Source organism: Egretta garzetta, unplaced genomic scaffold (assembly GCF_000687185.1).
Source record: "Egretta garzetta isolate BGI_Z169 unplaced genomic scaffold, ASM68718v1 scaffold713, whole genome shotgun sequence".
NCBI lineage: Eukaryota > Metazoa > Chordata > Aves > Pelecaniformes > Ardeidae > Egretta > Egretta garzetta.
In genome coordinates this window covers 381,945-401,629 of record NW_009259104.1, presented here as the reverse complement: position 1 = coordinate 401,629, position 19,685 = coordinate 381,945, and the positions used below count along the sequence as shown (strand labels likewise).

The 19,685-nt window shown below is 38.1% G+C and overlaps 1 protein-coding gene across 1 annotated transcript in view; it reads right to left on the bottom strand.

Moving 5' to 3' along the window:
- Nucleotides 1-3,911: 3,911 nt before the first annotated feature.
- The window catches only part of AVL9 (AVL9 cell migration associated), a 27,071-nt gene continuing 11,297 nt past the window's right edge, over nt 3,912-19,685 (bottom strand). The window contains exons 10-16 of the mRNA XM_035890837.1: nt 18,558-19,125; nt 15,616-15,750; nt 14,579-14,798; nt 13,072-13,189; nt 12,081-12,134; nt 9,972-10,060; nt 3,912-9,126 (exon numbers count right to left, since the gene is read on the bottom strand). Of these exons, the coding sequence (XP_035746730.1) occupies nt 9,032-9,126; nt 9,972-10,060; nt 12,081-12,134; nt 13,072-13,189; nt 14,579-14,798; nt 15,616-15,750; nt 18,558-19,125 (1,279 nt within the window). The 3' untranslated portion in view covers nt 3,912-9,031. The remainder of the gene's footprint in view (nt 9,127-9,971; nt 10,061-12,080; nt 12,135-13,071; nt 13,190-14,578; nt 14,799-15,615; nt 15,751-18,557; nt 19,126-19,685) is intronic.

The following is a 19,685-nucleotide window of genomic DNA, read 5'->3' as shown; positions in this document are numbered from 1 at the left end:
GGGGGGGGGGAGGGGTGGGAGGAGGGGAGCAAACCGTTCAGGAATATCCTGTGCTCTGTGTGCAGGAGAGCAGATGACCAGTGCTGCTCTGGCATTAATCCCAGGAACCACTAGCAGTAGCGGGGTGCCGCCAATCTAACATGAACACAGGTGCTTCATGACAAACCTTACTAGCATGTTCAGCTGCATCATGTTCTGGCACTGTATTTTGAATGACATTAATTTATTAAAAAAGACTGAATCCAAGTGAATCTGAGTGTGCTTTCTGGTTGCAGTAGATGCAGTTAGGGCACCCTCCCAGCGCATGCATGCTTCTGGCAAGTAGTTTGTTGAAGGCAACTAGAAATAGCTGAGCTGCGAAAAGCCTGGAGAGGTATATGTTAATTAGCTGACTGTGTTTACTGGTTGGTGAAAGCTGGAAATGAGGTACTGAAGTCAAACTGAGGCTTACATAGAACTTGAAGCCCTCTTCTAAACCGGCATTTTTTTTTTTATTGTGGGACAAATTCTGCTCTTCAGAAAGTGAAGAACAACAGGCACTGGGGAGGTAATGAAGGAATCTTTTCCATGAGCTCAGAAGATGAGAGCGCTATTTTCAGTCTTTAATATCAAGTTTATTTACTCAATTGCCCAGACTCACTTTTCCTTAATTCTGTTTCTTATTCCAGTAAATACAATTAACAGCTTTTGACAAAGAAGCCACCTGCATATTTTTGTGGCTAGGTCTCAGATTTACAAAGTTTGTCTTGTACAATTATTAAAGGTTTTGACCAGAAAAGGGACTTTAGATGAACCTGCCTTGTATAAAACTTCTCATGCTTTGGTGTTTTGTACTGTGTAAGGATTTATGGGGCCCAGAATAATGATGGCTCCAACAGAAAGAGGCAAGTAACTATATTTTTTTTTATGAAGGTGACATAACAGGTTTGCATTTACCATTACATCATTCTGGGTTTTGTTTTAGTTCTTTTAAAAAAAACTGAATTGCTTAGGTAAGAGGGGAGAAGTGGCTCAGGGGATCCTGCTGATAGCTCTGTTTATATTACTTTCGTGTAGTCTGGCACATGCAGTTCCAGGCCTGTTTGAGGGAATATACAATAAAACAAAACCAGCAGCTACTACTTTATAATGCAATTTGGAGGATTACAGACCTTGGCAAAAATATGAGTGGTATCCTGGTAAGTCCAGCTGGAAAGGACTACTCAGGTCTGTGGGTCATTCTCACTTTAGCCTGCATTCAGCCTTAGGGCAAGCCTATTTTCCTCAAGCATAGAAAATCTACAGCTGGTGAAGGAGCCCAGGGGTTTTGTTCTGTTACTGAGAACTTTCAACTCAAGTTTAAAAATCTCATGCATAGTTTCTTACTGAAGAGGGGGGGAAAAAGGTAAATGGGAGTAGGAAATTGGTGAAGTCACAGTTGCTTCTCAGAACCTGGAAGAACTGTCCCTGATTTTATCCATTTAGGAAAATCTTTTAAAATACAGATGGTCTCCATGGCTTCCTGCTAGTCTGCATTTTTAATATTTTTATATTGTTTCTAGATACTATCTGCATTTTTTGTATTTTATACAGCCTATGATGATGTGGCACCTTATTTAAAATTAAAATACTATTAACAATACAGTACTTAAAGACATGTACAAGCCAGTCAAGTGTTGGACAGCTCTCTAGTGACTCTGTTAGAGACATACTTACTATTCACTTATACAAGTACTTGCTGCAGTCAGTATTCAACCCCAACAGAAAACACAGCTGGCAAATGCTATTCTCAAGCTTAAATTCTTTCCTTAGCTAATTGGAGAAGGAAACTGTGCAGGCAAAGCCTTGTCACGTGCCTGGAAATGGTCACTAGCAGTAGAATTGGAGAAAGGCTTCTGGGAATGAAGACAACAGCTGAAAAAAACCTGGCAGTTCTCATTTCATAAATAGAGCAAATATGATTAAAGCCTTCATAAAGTAGTATCTTATTACAAAGCTTCAGCCTAATATGAGCTTATTCGAGCTGTACTTGGCTTTGAAGGATGTTTACAGACAAGGTTCAATGAATCAGCTTTGTATGTCCTCAAGCTTTGCCATATTTGCAAAAGTGTGCTGCTTTTCTGGTAGAACTACTTTAAGTTAGTACTCCTCAGTTTCAGTTCCCTCTACCTGAAGTCATAAAAAGAAGTGATCTGCTCCTTTTTAATGCATCCACTCATTTTTACAGTTGTTTAAATACATACCTAATTGCAAGTTTAATTTTTGCTCTAAAGGGACCAGTCAGATCTAGGGCAGTGAACTGCGTCAAGCTTTACAGAGAACAGGATCAGACAGGTAGCTAATTTGGGGGGAAAATAATTTGATAAAATGCTAAAGACTTTTTTTTTTTTTTTTTAAAGATTTAAAGCACTGCCTGGTTTAAAGCCCTGCTTTCCACAGCATTTCTCATTTCACATCTCAGTGTTTCTGTACACTGCAGTACAGCTAAGGAACACCTGTGGACAAACCTGCAGGCCACTGAACTTACTGCAGGCTCAGTGTTTTTCCTCCTCTCCTCCCCATGTACAGCTACCTTCAAATTGTTTTCTCTTTTTGGATCTGGATTCCTACATGAAAGGAGCTTTAATTTAGGCAGGCTCTGAAGTAGGCTCACCCTTAAAACCAGTTTCTTTCCACTTCATGCTCAACATGAGCCAGACAAAGTTCTGTTTAGTTCCACTTCAAAATTATTTAAAGTATCTCCCTCCTACGATGTTTATCATGAGTACAATTCGGCAAGGCAGAGTGCTTACTCATAGAGCTTGCAGCCTGGAGGAGGAGTACCAGCAGACTGAGTAACACGCAGGGATCACTCGCGATGCCGGGAGGCAGTCTGTATGAAACCCGTATGTCTTTGCACACCTCCTGAGTTCCGGTATGGAAGAGGTTGGTAAACAGCCTGAACCAGCAGGTGAGAGCAAGACCTGGGTCAGCACCGGGTTACAGAAACCGTGACATGGAGGAAAGGACTAACTGAGAAGATGGGACAGGCATGGAGATGAAGCGGAGTAATAGAAGTCTCTCTCCGCCTGTGCTGTCCTCCCCTCCATAGCTCTTCCATGGCCTGGTCTAACTTGTGAAACGAGATACCTTAGTTTCAGCAAAGAAAGGTTTTAAGCATTGTACGTACACAGTTGTTGAAGCGCGACTGGTCCCCTGAAGCATTACGTGACTTCCTCGCTTAAAATAGTAAAAACTAAATATAGGCACCTCTACTGCATTAATATGACCAAAGAGCCAGTAAACAGGACAATAAAAAGTACTAAAAAGGTACTGATGTGATGCAGACCTTAAAGTCTATTCAGATTATGTGCTAAATATCAAATTAAACCTTTATGCTGAGATGTTATCTAAAAAGTGCTAGAGGGATGGCTAGCTAATTTAATCCTCAGCACATGTTTTTATTAAGATATAAAAAAAAAAAAAAAAAGAATCTAGTCCCACAGCTTAGGAGTGGACATACTCTCCAGCCAGCTCTCTGGCACAGCATTACACACATCAAAATACATAGACACACAATTTATTAACAGCAGCAAAGGTCAGTAACCACAGGTCGTATTAGGCAGTAAATTAAACTCAGCGTTATTTTCGCCACTTTCTGGGGTGCCTGAACTTTTAAAATTCTCGACTGCGTTTTTGTGTGCGTTTTATAAAGTCTCTGAATTCACAGACAAGAGACCAACTCCGTTTGCTTCTTCAGTGTTTTCCATCTGTTTCGTATAACATGCAAGTGATGTTATTCCCCCTATTGTTTTGAAGACAATGAAATACCTCTACATCTGCCTTCACTTTTGGTAACTCTTCTTCCTTCAGTCTAACCATCCTTTCTTGATTTTCTTTACGCTCACCTGATCTAGAAAGCAGTGTTGCTTTCTTGGTGATCTAGATTAAGACAAGAAAAGAAGATTTTGTAGGTTTTCTCTGCTACTGTTGAGGCAAATAGTAATTATGCTTTCATCAATATTGGTCAGTAAATTCAGGCAGGGAATTAACAACAAAAAAATAATCTTATTTTCTCTCAGTTGATTTTGGAATAGTATTACAAGAGGAGCAATGTGTGATTAGGCAATTTTGAACCTATACAGAAGGACTCAACAGGACAGCTAGACTTCCAAGTTCCATCACAACTAAGATTAAGCCACCTGCATACAGAAGTTGTGCACACCTAACATCAATTTATGGGGAATAAAATAATCTGAGTAAGGTTCACTGTTTAACTGACTATTTAACTGACAGAAGTGATACTTTTTTTTTAATGAATCCAAACACTACTTCTAGTATTTGTTAAAGAATGGGGTCAAGACCAGAAACGTCACAGTACTAAAGCTCTGTGCCTGCTTTTTCAAGTCAGTCTCTCCTCTACTATAGTATTAAAGACTCAAAACACCATGAAGCGATTTGTCACACACCTTTAATCACCGTACAATAATGTAGTGTTTCTGCCCTTAAATGAATACTCTCCAAGTTGCCCCTTTTAATGAAAACTAAGTACATGCAAGAAAGTAAAGTTGTGCTGCATAAACAACATGATATAAATTTATCTTTCAGTCTGTTTGAACAACTACTTGCATACCATCAGAAAAACTTCAAGTTTTAGAGAACTGCAACCGTGTTTGAGCCACAAGCTACAGGTAATTCTCATCTGAATGTTATTCAAGGCATTTGTGTTTCCTCCTAGTGGAAACAGTAATTCACCAACTCATTCTCAGCTAGGTAGTGACAGTTACAGCAGAAGTTTTAAAGTTTTAAAATAACCCGTTAGTGAATAGCTTACTACAGCAGAGTGCTAGATGTTGCAGCAATTAATTTACTCAGCATCCCGATTTTGACTAGATGTCACAATCCACGTGAACTACATACTATTTTGAAGCTAAATCTAGATCAAAATTTTACAGTTCTACCTGAAGTTCTTCCTGATGTAAGAGAGCTCCGTGACCTACTAAAGACTTCAATTTACAATGAGCAGTACTCAACAGGGAATAAAGCGCCACGCTAGAGGATCCTCTTGTCCCAAATTTGCAAAAGCAACATCCACAATCAGTTTAAATGGAAGACAAATTTAAAGAAAAAGACTGCCAGTGTGTTACAAGCAGTTACCAATACCAAAAAACAGATGCCTGCAAGTGGGACTAATTTCTTAAATTAATCTGAATTTCTTAAAATAATACAGCTTTTTGAGCAGACAGCTTTCTGCAGGCTGGATGTATTTATGTTTCAAGCAGCACAAGAAAAATCAAATACATTACTTGTATGTTCAATTATCAAGCAACAGTTTCTATGTTTAAAAATGGCATTCACCCCTTCCCTTTTACAATTAAATACTGCCACATTAGTTTCTCTGCTTAGTAATAATTTCTATGGAAATCAGAAGCTTCTTTAGGCAAAATACTAAATTGAATTACAAAGGTGCTTAAAACAAATGTACAGGGTCAAACAAGTGCAATGAACTAGGACACCGATCTAAAAATGATAATTACATTGTGGTATTTGAGGAAACGTGTCAGAAGCGTACAGAAATTAAGGTTATGACATGAAAATGATTGATGAAAAATGCTGAACATTTTAGTCAAATGAAATTATTAGGTCAGCAATACTTAGTCTTGTGGGGTTTGGGGGTCTTCTATCTCCTATCTATGCTCAATAGGCAGTTCCTCAAATGCTGGCACACACAAAACAGCAGAGGTTGATACCTTTGATGCCAGAAAGTTGAGAGGTGCGCCACTGTAAGTCAGTTCATGCTGCACACTGACAGCCAGAAATACCTTTGCAACATACACCATGACAGAGCTGTAACAACAGCTTCACAGCTGACTCATTAGAGGCACTATCACCAATTCAGTTAGCACTCAGTGTTTCTTGCAGTGCAGAAATGGATGTCAAGAGATCTTTCAAATGGAAGCTGACTGCCTAAATCTTTCTGAATAAGTAATAATGCTTGCACTGGAAGTTTTAAAATGGAGGGGAGGAAAATAACTTGTATTTGCACTGGATTTAACTAAAGAGGTTACAACCGTTAAATTAAAAAGAGGACTGCATGAACTTAATGAACCTCAGCAGCTGCATGCCTTCCTACAGCCCAAAAGTAAGTTTAAGCAAATGTCAAAGAGCAAACATACATGTTAATGAAGACCACATATTATGAAGATCACTTCATCTCTACCTACTGCATGAGTCTTAATCACTGTGTGAGTTTAAATCACAGTCCAACTTGCTAGCAGGATGCCAGCAGGATGCCATTTCTTAAAAAGGCTGAAAATTAATACAAGTTTCTTATTCTAACATTTATAAAGCAAGGGAAATACTCTGAATCAGGTTGTATGTTTGGGTCCACAACAGAGACAGCTGGGAGAGGGGGAAAAATACTGCAGAGAAAGATCTGTCTGGTCTTCTTGCCCGTAAAAGAAATACTGTGAAATATCACAACAGAGTCCCTGTACAAAGCAGCAAGCAGCCGTGCATCAGCTTAGCGCTGCAGAGGGCACCTCATTCTGCCTTTCCTCAGATCAATCTACCAACGGGAAAAAAAAAAAAAAAAAATTAAAAAAAAAAATCGGCTTTCTAATATCCTTGGGCCAGTGAAGGAGTCTGTGCGAGTAAGGGGAATGCAGAGAGCTAACAAATCAGCTATACAAATTTGGGGCACAGGAGAATTCTACAGAAGAAACTCAAGTGAGGAGGTGACAAGGATATTAAAATGGATCCTTGAAGGTCCTGTTTCTATACCTTGCACATATAAATACCAACAACTTGCCTGGCTCCTAGAACTCACCATCATGAGCTCCTAAGCCTAAGTTTACCTAGTGTGCCTTAAGTCGCTGAAGTTAGTTTTATAGGTGCTTGAAGTCTTTACGCACCTTTATTCAGTCTTCACTACAACATGAAGCCTGACCACTTAAATCCCAGACAGCAGACAATACGTTAGCCATTTCATAAAAGCAAGTGATTATTTTTGATTATTTTCTTATCTGCATGCTGAATCAGACAGCTCTAGACTCACCATGAATAAATGCAGCCCTAGTCTTATTTCACCAGAGCAATTCCTGCATATCAAGTATTACTTAGTCTTTGAAAAAGATGTAACATAGCTGTGGAATAAAACAGAAAAGAGCATCAGAAGTTTTAGGAGATACACAAACACACAGAGAGACCAGGAGCAATAGTTGCAGTTCTATAGATACATTTTACTTGTATGTCAGAAGCAGTACATTAGTAGAGCTTTAGGGGCGTTTTTTGCCCTGCTCAAATGAAACTACTCAAACTAGCTGTGTACTCTCAGGTTTTCCATGGCCATTCCATCTAGTTTGTCCTGGAAAATATTAACAAAGGCTCTAAATCAGATCCTGTGTTTTCAAATTGCTGTTTGAAGCAGTAAAACTGAAAACTAAGTTCCTGGACAAGAACTATGTGATACAAGTGTGGCTTTTCTAATAGCTTTTCAAAAGCACCTAAAGAAATTAGAACTTAATTTCTTAAACCAATTACATTCAAGCCTTCTTGTTTATCTCTTGTACAGCTGCTGTATTTTGAGGAATAGAAGAAATAACCATGACTGGAAACCTTGGCCCCAGAAAAGAACATGGCAAAACACTGACAGATACTGAAGAGGCAATAAACTAAGAGCCTTTTACTACAGAAAGTTGGAACATTTGACTATGTCATGTAGGAAATGTTAACAGCTATCAGGTGGGGATGTTAGAAGGCACGCAGAGGCACACACATTGCAAGAAACAGGAGATAATCTCTCTCAGAATCAGGAAACGTAGGAAGTGGAACATGCTTGCGTACAGAAGACGCCGCGTGCACATTACATATGAAACACAGCATTATGCCACATCTTTCATATAAACTATATTTTTTCATTCAAGGATACGAACTGAGCCATTTCAGTTACTCTCCCAATTCTAGTGTTACTTTCCTTATGAAAAGAGGCAGTTATCCAAACAGAACATTCCCTGAGTCAACACAGAAAATCGATATAGGCGATTTTCATTTGGAAGAGTCTTCATACCTTTACCAGCAAAAAAACCCCAAACCACCAAACAAACAAAACAAACCCAAAAGCACCACGCAGATTTTGCTACTGTGCTAGTTTTAGATGGTTTTAGTACTTTGTATTCATATGCATGTAACTACATTGATGGTGTAATTACATCCTAATAGAGCAAGACCTCACAAAATTGTCTATGATCCAATCCCAGTTTGGGAGAATTGTTTTGTAATACTTTTCCTGAAGAGATCTCTCCAACTGGAATCCCATTCACGTCCCAGGGTAAAAACACAGCCAAAACATATGCAAAGTTATGAAGGCCTACTGCATAACATCAAGAAAATACTGATTTCGCAACTGTCACACAGATTTGGGGACACAAAGAGAGCTAGAGACAGAGTAATGCAAACAACTGTACATGGCTACAGAGGAGAAAGGAAAAAACCCCTTAAGTTGGCCACAGTCTTACTCTGCACCCTGCCGATTTTAGTTTGTAGGTGAAAGCAAGAAAGTTCCACCTGGCTTGGAACCCTTTAAGGGTTTCCACCGTATACTTTTTGCAGAGATGCTCTCAAATCCAACCTGAAAGAGCAATCAGTATTTATACTCTGCTTATTTCTAACAAGAATTCACAAACATTTAGCTATTTGGATTGAAAAATATAACTAGTTTACATAAATATTTTCAACATCCAAGAAAATGTACAAATCTAAAGTCAGACACATTTGGCTTGCAACAAGCCCTGTTTGCTAATGTCTTTATAAAGGCTCAGTTTTAAAGAGAAGTAGTCATTTTAAATACAACCAATATACTGCAAATGCCATCCCATTGTATGGAGACACTCACCATTCTTCTATACCTCTAGTGAAGCTGAATGGTAACATTCCACATCTGCTTGCAAGCAATGTATATCTTGGTTTGGTCCTGGGTAATTAATCTCCACTCCGATGTTTCGGAGTGGTCTTTTTACAGCTCAGAGAAAGCATTGCACACAAAATACTCAGCAGCATTGTGCAAAACCATCATTTAGTCCCCGAGGCTTTGTGTAGACTGCGTAAAAGTGGAAAACCATGATGACATAGCTGATTTCGCACTTGTGAAGGCTCCTCCAACTGACTGACCTGCATTACAAAACAAGAGAACGAAGGTCAATAGTGTAGCGTTATCATTACTAAACTACTACAAAAAAAGAATCACACAATCAGTTGTCCAATTTGGGATTTAAAATCCCAGTCCAGAGTCTACGTCAGAAAATATTCAAAGAACTTGAACATAGTAGCTGAGCAGAAATGGCCTATGTTGTCCTTTGCCCTGGAAAACTTGCTAAACTTAAGGCCAAAAGGCGCTCCTTGCCAGATTGTACAACTGCAAAAAGAGTAAGAAGACTCCAATGGAATAAAAGAGGAAGCTAAACAATTTTGGGAAAGCTACTGCAGAACAACTATCAGATTCTTCAGTGGGTGAATGCACGTTATCTTACACTGCAAGATGACAATGCGATGTTGCCCCCCTTCAAGTGCAACAAGTGCTTTTCCAGAAAATGACAGACTATTGCAAAACCCGCAGAAACTGACAAGGTCCTCCTACGATTTGAACCAGCTCTGGATAGTTTCAGTCAAAAGTAATATAAAAATGAGAATAGCTCCATGTGGAAGGTGGTGGTGTGGTCTTAAGCATTTCCAGATTATGTAAAAGCTTTTCCCAGAACATCTCCCTTCCTGTGTTCATCTCCAGCCCAGACTAGAAAAGGAACTGACACTAATTTCTTTGGCCTAGCTGCTTCTCCTTCCACTATCAGGCAATATAGAGCGCCTCAATCAGCAGCTTTACCCCTCAAAATGTTGCTCCGTTTCATATGTATGTTATAAAGTACACTTGGATTAAAATGAAATATAACTGAGATATAGGATGCTTCTTCAAAAAAGATGCGGCTTGGATGCAAGCTAGTTTTAAAGACATTTCTTACCTACAGCTTTTCCCGTTTGCACAACGTTTCGGCTAGTAGAAACCATCACATTTCCAATTTTCTTTCCACGTTCACTGTTCTGCACAGAGCTAAACAAGAGCGATAATGAATGCTGTTAGTTGACTGACTTCTTATTACTTCCAGGTGTAAATAAAATGCATAGTTAGAACATATCAATACACACACAGATTTATATAGCATACATATATATATTGTTTTGTGTGTGTGTGTATACACATACACATATGATCAAGGCTGCATGCATCTTTATCCACACAGATCAGTTAGGCAAGCTTCTCGGAGGAAGAAAAGATACTGTCAGCAAGACAGGAATCAAAACACCCAACGGTTCATTCTTATAAAACACACTTTATACCTTTCCTAAAGGTTTATCAAAATGCATTTATATTCTAAATTACAAAGTCAGATTTGCAGTAACTTTGAGAAGTTTTAGCCCTAACACATCAGCTTTAAACAAATCAGTGTTACTGATCATTCATTATTCTTTTTTCTGAATAGTTTACTTTGTATTTTGCTCTAAGATTAAATTTTTGATCAGGTACAGTTTACACTCATGCTTTTGTTAAAGAAATGCAAAAAGATGACAGACGCTACCATCATTCGGAAAGGAAAGTACAAAAGCGATCACATTCTACTGCACAAGTGTTATCACTTGAAAATAATCTCATTTAGTTTTAAATTGTAACATTCAACTCCACATTTAAGGCTTTGCAAACCCATTTATGTAAAACTTAACAACACAGCATGCTACGTTCTTTTCCCACTTTCAAAATCTTCAGTGTAGATGCAAAAAGCAGAAAGAATAGAGTACACCAAGAACAACTTTAGGCTCTGTTTGCAAAAGTTAAGTATTTTGATGAGTATCTGATAGCAAAGTCACATCTGAAGAATAAAGGCACTGCTGTAAAAATACTTATTATTAGAGACACACTAAGAACTACTGGTCCTTTGAGATTGATTTCAGGCTACTCAGAAGAGTTAGTATCTCCCCTTTCAGACACAAAAATAGGGCAAGTAAAAGATTATAGACACCCCCACATCTTTCAAATTAAGGCTTTCTACAAAGACCATCTATTAATAGTAAGAGCTGCTATCAGCATGCACCTTGTTGAAGGCAATTACCTGGAGATAAATCTTGATTCATTTGCACTCTCAATCGCCACCACGGAAATTTAATCTGTCATTGGCCAGCAAAAGCAACAAAAAGATTCAGCAGGCTGAAGTCTGAATCTTTTTATACCTCAAGCTCTTTCTTCTATGTTAGCATGTGGTTTAGGTCTACTCACAGTGTACTGAAAATAACAGTGTACAGTCAAGACAGGTGCAGAATCAGCAGCATGTATGTATTGCTGATTTACAGGCATCTTAAAGAACCAGTCTCTGATATTTTATGGTCAACACAGCTAAGTCAGAAAACAATCTGTTTTGCTTGGTGCATGAACAAGACGAGATAGTTAACTGCAACTCCAGGACTGAATTCTGGCTTCAGATAGAGCTGAACAGCTATGGGAATAACAAGCACCGCTGAGTTTTAGACTTGAACACTACAGGTAAGAGCTGAGACCAACTTTAAAGATCAGTTGAGTTTGGTGCAATAAGAGATAATGTAAAACTCATTTTAAACTTCTAAACTGAAGAAACTGAACCATGTCTCAGTACATATACAGTGAACTTTGAGAGGTTTAGAACAATGCTGTATTAAAAACCATCTAATTTTTAAAAAGCTGTTTTCTCCTAACAAGGCCTAAAGCCAATATACAGAAAAACACTGATAAAAGTTTTAACAGCTTTAGTTTACGTTTTAAAAATAAGTACACAAAAGCATTATAATTGCAGTGCCAAAAATCAGGGCTGTATTATGAACATTCAAACACAAAATAGTGCATTAGCACTGGTTTTCCTTGTTTCAGGCAAGTGTTTCATCTTTAGATGTGGTGATGTTTTGCAAGAGAATGTTGAGTATAGTTTCATGTACATGGCCAATTTAAACCATTATTTTGTTTAGTTCATCATAACAACAGTTATACAGTTATTAATATTTGACCACACATAAAAACACCCCAACAAATCAAAGTACTATATACTTACTGTGACAATCTTAACTTAACATCTGATACAGAGTACTGTCCCTGGAATGGGTGGCTAGAAGAGGAGGAAAAACCCGAGAAAACATTAAGTATTTTTTTTTTCCACAATGAATCCATATCACACAATTATTAGTTGTACTCCTCCCTATGGCTTACCAAAAAAAAAAAAAAAAAAAAAAAAAAAAAAAGCTTTTTGTAGATACACTATATTTCACTTTACAGAAGGCTAGGTCCCAGCGACTATTCAACCTTAGATTTCTTATGAACTACCTGTACGGTGCCTTCTATTTACAGATCAGATATTAACAACCTTTTCACACTAAGGCAGAGGCACCTCCTTCTAGCTACACAAAGCAAATAAAAAATAAAAAAGTCTCTTAAGTAGACTGAAAGAGCTTTGCAGGTTTAACGAAAAACCTTCTTCAGACTACAGCAGCTGACAAAGCAAACAAGACCCCCTGCAGTATAGTAATAACCCATGCTAAACAAAATACATGCTCAGCCGACAGCATTACCATCTAATCATTGAGTGAAAGTACACATAAAACAATCCAAAGTATAGAAGATGCAACATAAACCAGCCAGCTGCCCTCCATCCCCATCAATGAAAACCCTGGACACAGCTATTCCCTGGACACCTGGAAGCAATTAATAAAAAGCAGAACCATCTGAGGACAATTCCTGAGGAATGACGAACTTTCTATAGCTGGGGACAGCCAACAATCAACTTTAACAAGTTTCACTTCTCCTGACTCTGGGTATGTTTTTCTTCATAAAACTATAGCCCAGAATTAGAGTAAGGGATTGAAGAACAGAAATACTTGGTTTCTGTACTTACAGAATAGGGCCCCAAAGTTTCACCCTCAGGGCTTTACAACAGGAACAAGGGGAACGCTGTAATTTTACAGAATGGTGTACCTGACTATGCCTACTAGGAACTTCCTATATTAAAAGCATTTTTAAAAAAAAAAAAAAAAAAAAAGCTTCCTTACCTAGAATTTACCTCTGCAAGAGCTGGATGCTTGTTGCTATTCCATACTCTGTAGTTGTGGGTATTTTTCCAGGCTGCTACAAATGCCGTTCCAAAGTCTGACAAAGTCTTTTCATTGTCTGATAAATTTAAAATAAGTATGAGAATCTGCAGCAATTCATTAGAGATGTAAGACAAGACAAATTATTTTTTTCTTTTAAAGAAAAATTATATTTTTCCAGGCTCTTACCAAATCAATGACCATTAAAACTCTAGCACTAAGAACTGGGCACTTTAAAGTAAAAATAATATAACATTTTTGAAGTGTCCCAAATACACAAAGCCAAGAGGGAAAAAAGAAAAAAAGCTTAAAACCCCTTTTTTTTCTTATTTTTAATTAATTTTTAAAGTTCTAAGTAAAGAGCTCAACTGGAAAAAAAAAAAAAAGTCATCCAAACATAGGCCTTTTAACTTACTCTCTAGGCAAAGACAGGAAAGGGGAGAAAACGGCCACATAGCAACGAAGAACAAAAACATTTGCATTGGTTTTGGTCAGATACACTGGGCTTTGCTGTACTATGTTACTACTCACTCAAATTTAATAAACTCCAAATCCACTCCAAAACTGCAGTATGAACTACTGTGGAATAAACTCATAACAACATCCCCTTTAAAACACGGAAGAGTACAGGAAAAAATTTTAGAGCCAGCCAATGAAGTAGTATGAGTTTCCAGAAAACCCTGACATTTCATAACAACAAGGTAGCATTTCAAAGTATTAATTTTGTCACATAAAGAACTTAGCATCTTCCAGACTTTAAAATCAAGTTCTCAATCCCACGTTTTCTCACAAATACCACAGAACAAGATCTGAATTAGCTGAGTGATGTGAACTGAGAATAATCATGATGAGAATGAAGTTAACAGGGCCAGCGCTGGGCAAACTAAACATTTTCCACAAATAAATCACTGATTCTTTTAGTTACATTCATGTACAAAAGGCTGGAACATAGAGAATTCCCTCTGAGTTAGGACAAAACATGTTGAGCTCCAAAAACCACTATGACACTTTTCACTTATGTGAATCCTTACTTAAGACCATGGCAGGAATGGAAAAGGGATGGAACAGCCCAGTAAAACCTCCTAAAGACAGCCATTTAACTTCATGTCTCCTTGAATCCAATTAGTTCCCTCAAATTAACTTGAGGTTGCAACAGAGTTTGTAACACACCCAAGTTTGTAAAAGTCTCATCATATATGGGGTTTCAGGTACTTCTATTTATGAGGAAAGCTTAAAAAGTCAAGGAGAAGGAGACGGTCAAAGAAGAACGTGCAAGGTTGTGAAGCAAGAATTAGTAAAAAGCTTGCCAAAGAATAACATGGATAGCCAAGGACAACTAGAAAAGCAGCCTAAAATGAAACGTTAGGCAGAGGGAGATCCAATGATAGGCCACACATTTTAACACAACACAGCAAATGCGTATTATGCCCACCCTCACCTCAGTCCCTAGACAAGGTATCTGTTCTACCTGGTTGCAGCACAGCAGCAAGCAGTGCATGAAGATACGCACTGAACTGAGCCCTGATCCACTCATCTCCTCCTTCCCATCCAGTGCCATCAAGGAAAACATCATCTCTGTTCTCAGTTACATGCTTCACCAAGTAATCTGCAAATCTTAGGTCAGCAGTTGTTGGGTTCAGGATCTTACGGAGTTCTGGATCGTGGATTTGTACATGAGCATCTTCTATCTGTTTGAAATAATTCCAAGGGTAAACATTTATCTAAATAAAACTGCTTATATGTATTCTACTACATATCGCTACCTAAATCTAAACCCACGGTACCCCAAAATATCAGAAGAAACAGATGGCCAAAGAAAGAATGAACTAACTGTTCTCAGAAAGTCAGATACTGCTCTGATACAACTAGAATCTGATCATCTTCCTGGCACACAGTAAAAGCTGCTTATTGGACAGGATTTGGCAGGAAAAGTTTGGTGCTCACATGTATTTTCCTAGAGGCTTTTTCATTATCAATTCAATGTATTAAGTTGGTTATCTATATGTAGCTATCTTAGGTTACCAAATGTTGATTATATGGTTGTATCTATTTCCTAGAACTGACAGTATTTTCTTAGATACTTTTTTTTAACCTCTTGATTAAATCAGAAGGAATTCAATAACCATGTGCTTTATTATCCAACTGTATCTGTTTCTCAGCTGCAAGCACTCCTTTTTGAAGACCTTATTAAAGTCATGAAAAAAGCCCATGACATGAAAAGTAAAACTACACCAGCAACAAAATAAAAATTTAAGAAGCACCCTGCAAATTCAAATATTGGATATAAGAATATACAGAAAAACACGCATTAGTTTTGCACAGTTTATCTAATCCTATCCTAACAAATGATACAAATTTAATAAGCTTCTGCATTTAAGAATTTATTTCATAGGGAAATAATTCAAAATTGGGGCATGAATGTAAAACTTTAAAGCTATATTTAAAATGCAACCTCTGCTCCCTCCCCCCGCCCAGTTCAACGACTTCAAATGCAAAGATTCATACTTCCACAATTGCATCACTCAGATGCTTCTGCTGACGGAACAGGATATTGGTGGCTCCTGCAACAAAGCCGCGGACTGTTACATCTGACAGGAGATGATGCTGCTGCAGTGCCATGTATGGCAAACAAAGGTATCCCTAAAGCAACACAGATATTTAGAGGATTAACACAAGGCAAAAAAAAAAAACCAACCCAAAACCTGTCTACATTCAGAGTTTTTTCTAATAAAAACCAGCACATTCCATCCAGAACAAACCTTGGTTATAACAATTTCAGCCATGATTATCTATTGCTTTGCTACATTACATCTGCAAAGCAAAGCAACCAGATTCCACATGCATTAAATTTTTCAAGAGGTTGTGCTGCCTTTCAGTCTCAGGACTGAAACTGAAATACAATGCAAAAGACAGGAACCAAAGGTGTTTATAAGGCAACAGAATAAGCAGCGTAAAACAACAGTGAGGTCTCAGGTCAGTTCAGACAAGAAGTCAATGGAGATAAAGATTCATCTCTCCACTTGCATACCATGGTGTCTTCTGGCAGCCCTGAGGCACATAATGCAGGGAAGCTACAGACTGCTATCCACATTTTGTAGGTGGAGATTTCCAGGCTCCAGAGATAGCAATCAATTTTTGATAAGCCTATGCATACTCGCTTTCAGAAAGAGCAGGATAGAAAGCAATACACTGTGCTTTTTAGCCAGTCCATGCTTGTAAGTTAATCTAGTATCCTGCATTCCAACTCCAAAAAAAACCCCAAACATTTTGAAAAAAGGCTTTGAAGTAAGTCATTGAGAGATCATTGAGAAGCAGCTGTAGGTATTGTAATTTTCTTTTAAAATACTGGATCAACGTACCCCTGAAGTCTAATACCGAAGTCTAATTCCAGCTGTTCAATTGCATAAAGCACAAAGAAATTTATTCGCTAGTAGAAACCCAGAAGGGCTAACGGCATAGTGGACAGAAACAAAGAGCACATGCACTTTATCACACAGTACATGGCAATCGGAAACATATGGAAGAAAGGAGCACAACTATTCCCTTTTTTTATATTAGACACAGGGATGGCTTTCCAGATGACAAGCACTTATCAGTTGAAAACAAACAGCCTGTGTCAAAGCAACAATGGTGCTTTGAGAGGAATCACCAACCTAAAATGGAACTTTTTCAAAAAATACGGCTTAAGAAGCTGGCAAATGAAGGTTTAATTACTGTATTCTCTAGTACCAAGGTCTTGGAAATCTTTCACCGTTTAAGGTATCAAGTGTCAGTTCCCAAATTCACATTTGTCTAAAAGTACAACAACTTTTATTTCCATGAATGTGTTCCATTCTTTTTAGAAGAGTGCAAATGAAATGAGTATTAGATCTTACGGAACTGGTACTAAAGAATCCGTTTTTCCTCATGCTCTGGTGTACTTTGATATGCTATTATGCCACCTGGCAAACTCTCCTCCCATTCAAATTTGTCAGATTTATTAGTCTTTCCATGGCATGGCATAAAACAACCATGAGAAGAGAGCTCTAAAGAGATTTAAACTTTCCAGTAAGTGGTTAAGCTCTAACTTTGAATCACGTTTTTCTGAAAACTTAGAGATGTAAAGCCTTTTCTGCTTTAATTACATTCGAGGAACTCAAAAAGTGCCCTTATGGAACAGAAGGTAAACATGTAGAAACTGTCAGCTTTCATAAATTGTTTACTTTTCCATTTTATGAGCTTAGTAGCAAACAAAGTTTGCACTCGTAGGCCCTCTTATCAATTACTTTCTTCTCGCATTCAATCCAGTATTTTCTATAGAACTAGACTAAATACAATTTACAGGCTATTATTTTCATTAGAAAGACCGTATGGACAAACACCAGACTGCATACCTTTCTTGAAAAAGCATTTCTAACAGTGACGTGAGGCAATACAGGGCAATGAAATTTGAGCTGCTCACTTGGGCCCTCATAGCATACCATTTCCAATCAAAGTTATTGCCAGAAGCTCAAACACAATTATCAAATACAATGTTCTGCAAGGAAATGCAAAGAAACGCCTCCAAAGGAAGAAACACCACTTTGAACCTCATCAGCTTGAGGATATAAATCAGAATCTTCTACTTCCTGTGCAAATGTTTGTCTAAAAGATTATTACATTAAAACCAAACCACAAAATTTATTATATCACTTCTTTTACTGACAAAAGTATCTTTCAAAGGGACATATCTTCCCTGTTTTTTATGGGAAACCAGCCCTAGTAAATGTATCACTTGTTGGCTGACAATGCCCATCAGAGTTTTTAGAGAGACTCTGGAATACCTGGAGTTCAGTTAGACATCAGCAAAAGCTTAAAATGCAGCAGCTCAGCACCATGCACAGGAGAAGAGCCACAGACAACCACAAAGAGTTACCATGACAGGTGAAATTTTATATATATATATATTTGTGTGTGTGTATATACACACATATTTACATACATGTTTTGTGCATATATACACACATACACATTTATAAATACATATATAAAAAAATTAGAAGAGGAAAACATAGGCTTAGGTGTCAGCTAAGATACAGCTTTCAGAATCTTAGTTTAGATTAAGGTATCTAAACACTTCTTAAGTACTCTGATCTTGCCTCATATAGGTCAGATCAACAATTCTTCAGAGTAAAAGAAAACAGTTGTTACTGATACATACCATTTGCTAACCACAGTGGGGCTGCAGGTTACCATCATGTAGAATTAAAAACAGTATATAAGTATACACACGAAAAAAAGTGGAATGCATGTATGTGTGCACATACCCCTTTCCACCTGCCTATGAGCACAGTCACTTGCCACAGACTGTACTTACATGTTTTGTAGTACCCTACTGTCCCTCTGGAGCTGGGCAACCAAAATTATTAGCCACTTCTGAAAAACAGATGTCTTTATGAGTTACCAGGTATCACAAACAACATGTTTACCTTCGTAAAAATAGCCAATGGCATACCATACTGGTCCTCTTCCAACCCAGATATCAGTCCTGGAACAAGCACCGTGTGTCCTGTATTTGCTTGGGGCTGCACAGTGATTGGAAGGCTTTCTGAGCTCATGCCTTCGCTCAGATTTTCAACCTGTTCTGATGCTGTATTTTCATGTTCTTCTTTCAAATTAGACTCCTCCAAAACGCTAGGATCTAAGGTCTCCCAGTCACTTTCAGAGGATGCTGGAGAAGTGCGGGAAGGAACTTTCAAGCGCTGCACAGTACCATTGGAGGACTGAGTTCCATTGCAAGTCTTCTCTGAGTGGGAGAAAGGCACGTTTGCTTTTTGACCTTCCAGTGAATGGTTTCCTGCCATCTTCCTGCCTCCCTTTCCCATTCCTAAGTTTGTATTTGAAGTATCAGCAGCAGACAGAGAAACATAGTCATCTAACTGTGGTGTATTTTCTTGCAAGCCAGCATCCTCCGATACGCTCTTTCTTGGTCTATACTGCGAGCAGTCAGTAAGACCATGTTCAATCATACCTGGAAAGTGATAGCACACATGAATATCAGCATCTCAATAGAAATTTAAGTGACTTTTGTTAAAAGTGCTCTTGTGTGCAGAGTGGAAATAATGTGTTTTAAAACGCTACTTTGGGGAGGGAGAGCAGTGTTAAAAAAAAAAAAACCAAACTGAACACCTTCTCTCATAAAGAATCTGCCTCAACTTTTTTGTTTTGAGAAGATTGGTTAGAAGCTGATAATTAGCAAGGTTGGGGGTTTTAGATTGGTTTGGTTTTTCTTTTTTTTGTTTTGTTTTGTTTTTTTGAAGAGTGCATGTAGAAGGAAAAAAGAGGTTTGTATTTTTGGTTTTTAAGGAATTTGACAGGAATGTGTGACTTATTCAGGGTCCCATCTGTGTTACCCACAGGCAAACCAGGAGATCCAGTGGGTCCAATTAAGCACAAGAAGTAACCCATAGAGTGTAAGTAGTTAAGTATTAGGAGTTGTGTACCTAGTATATTGACATGCATGCAAGTTACCCATTTTTCAGGCAACATACCAACATAACTCTATTGCCACGCAAGTTGTTTGCGAAATGAAACAGTACAGCCAGTCTCAGTTATCA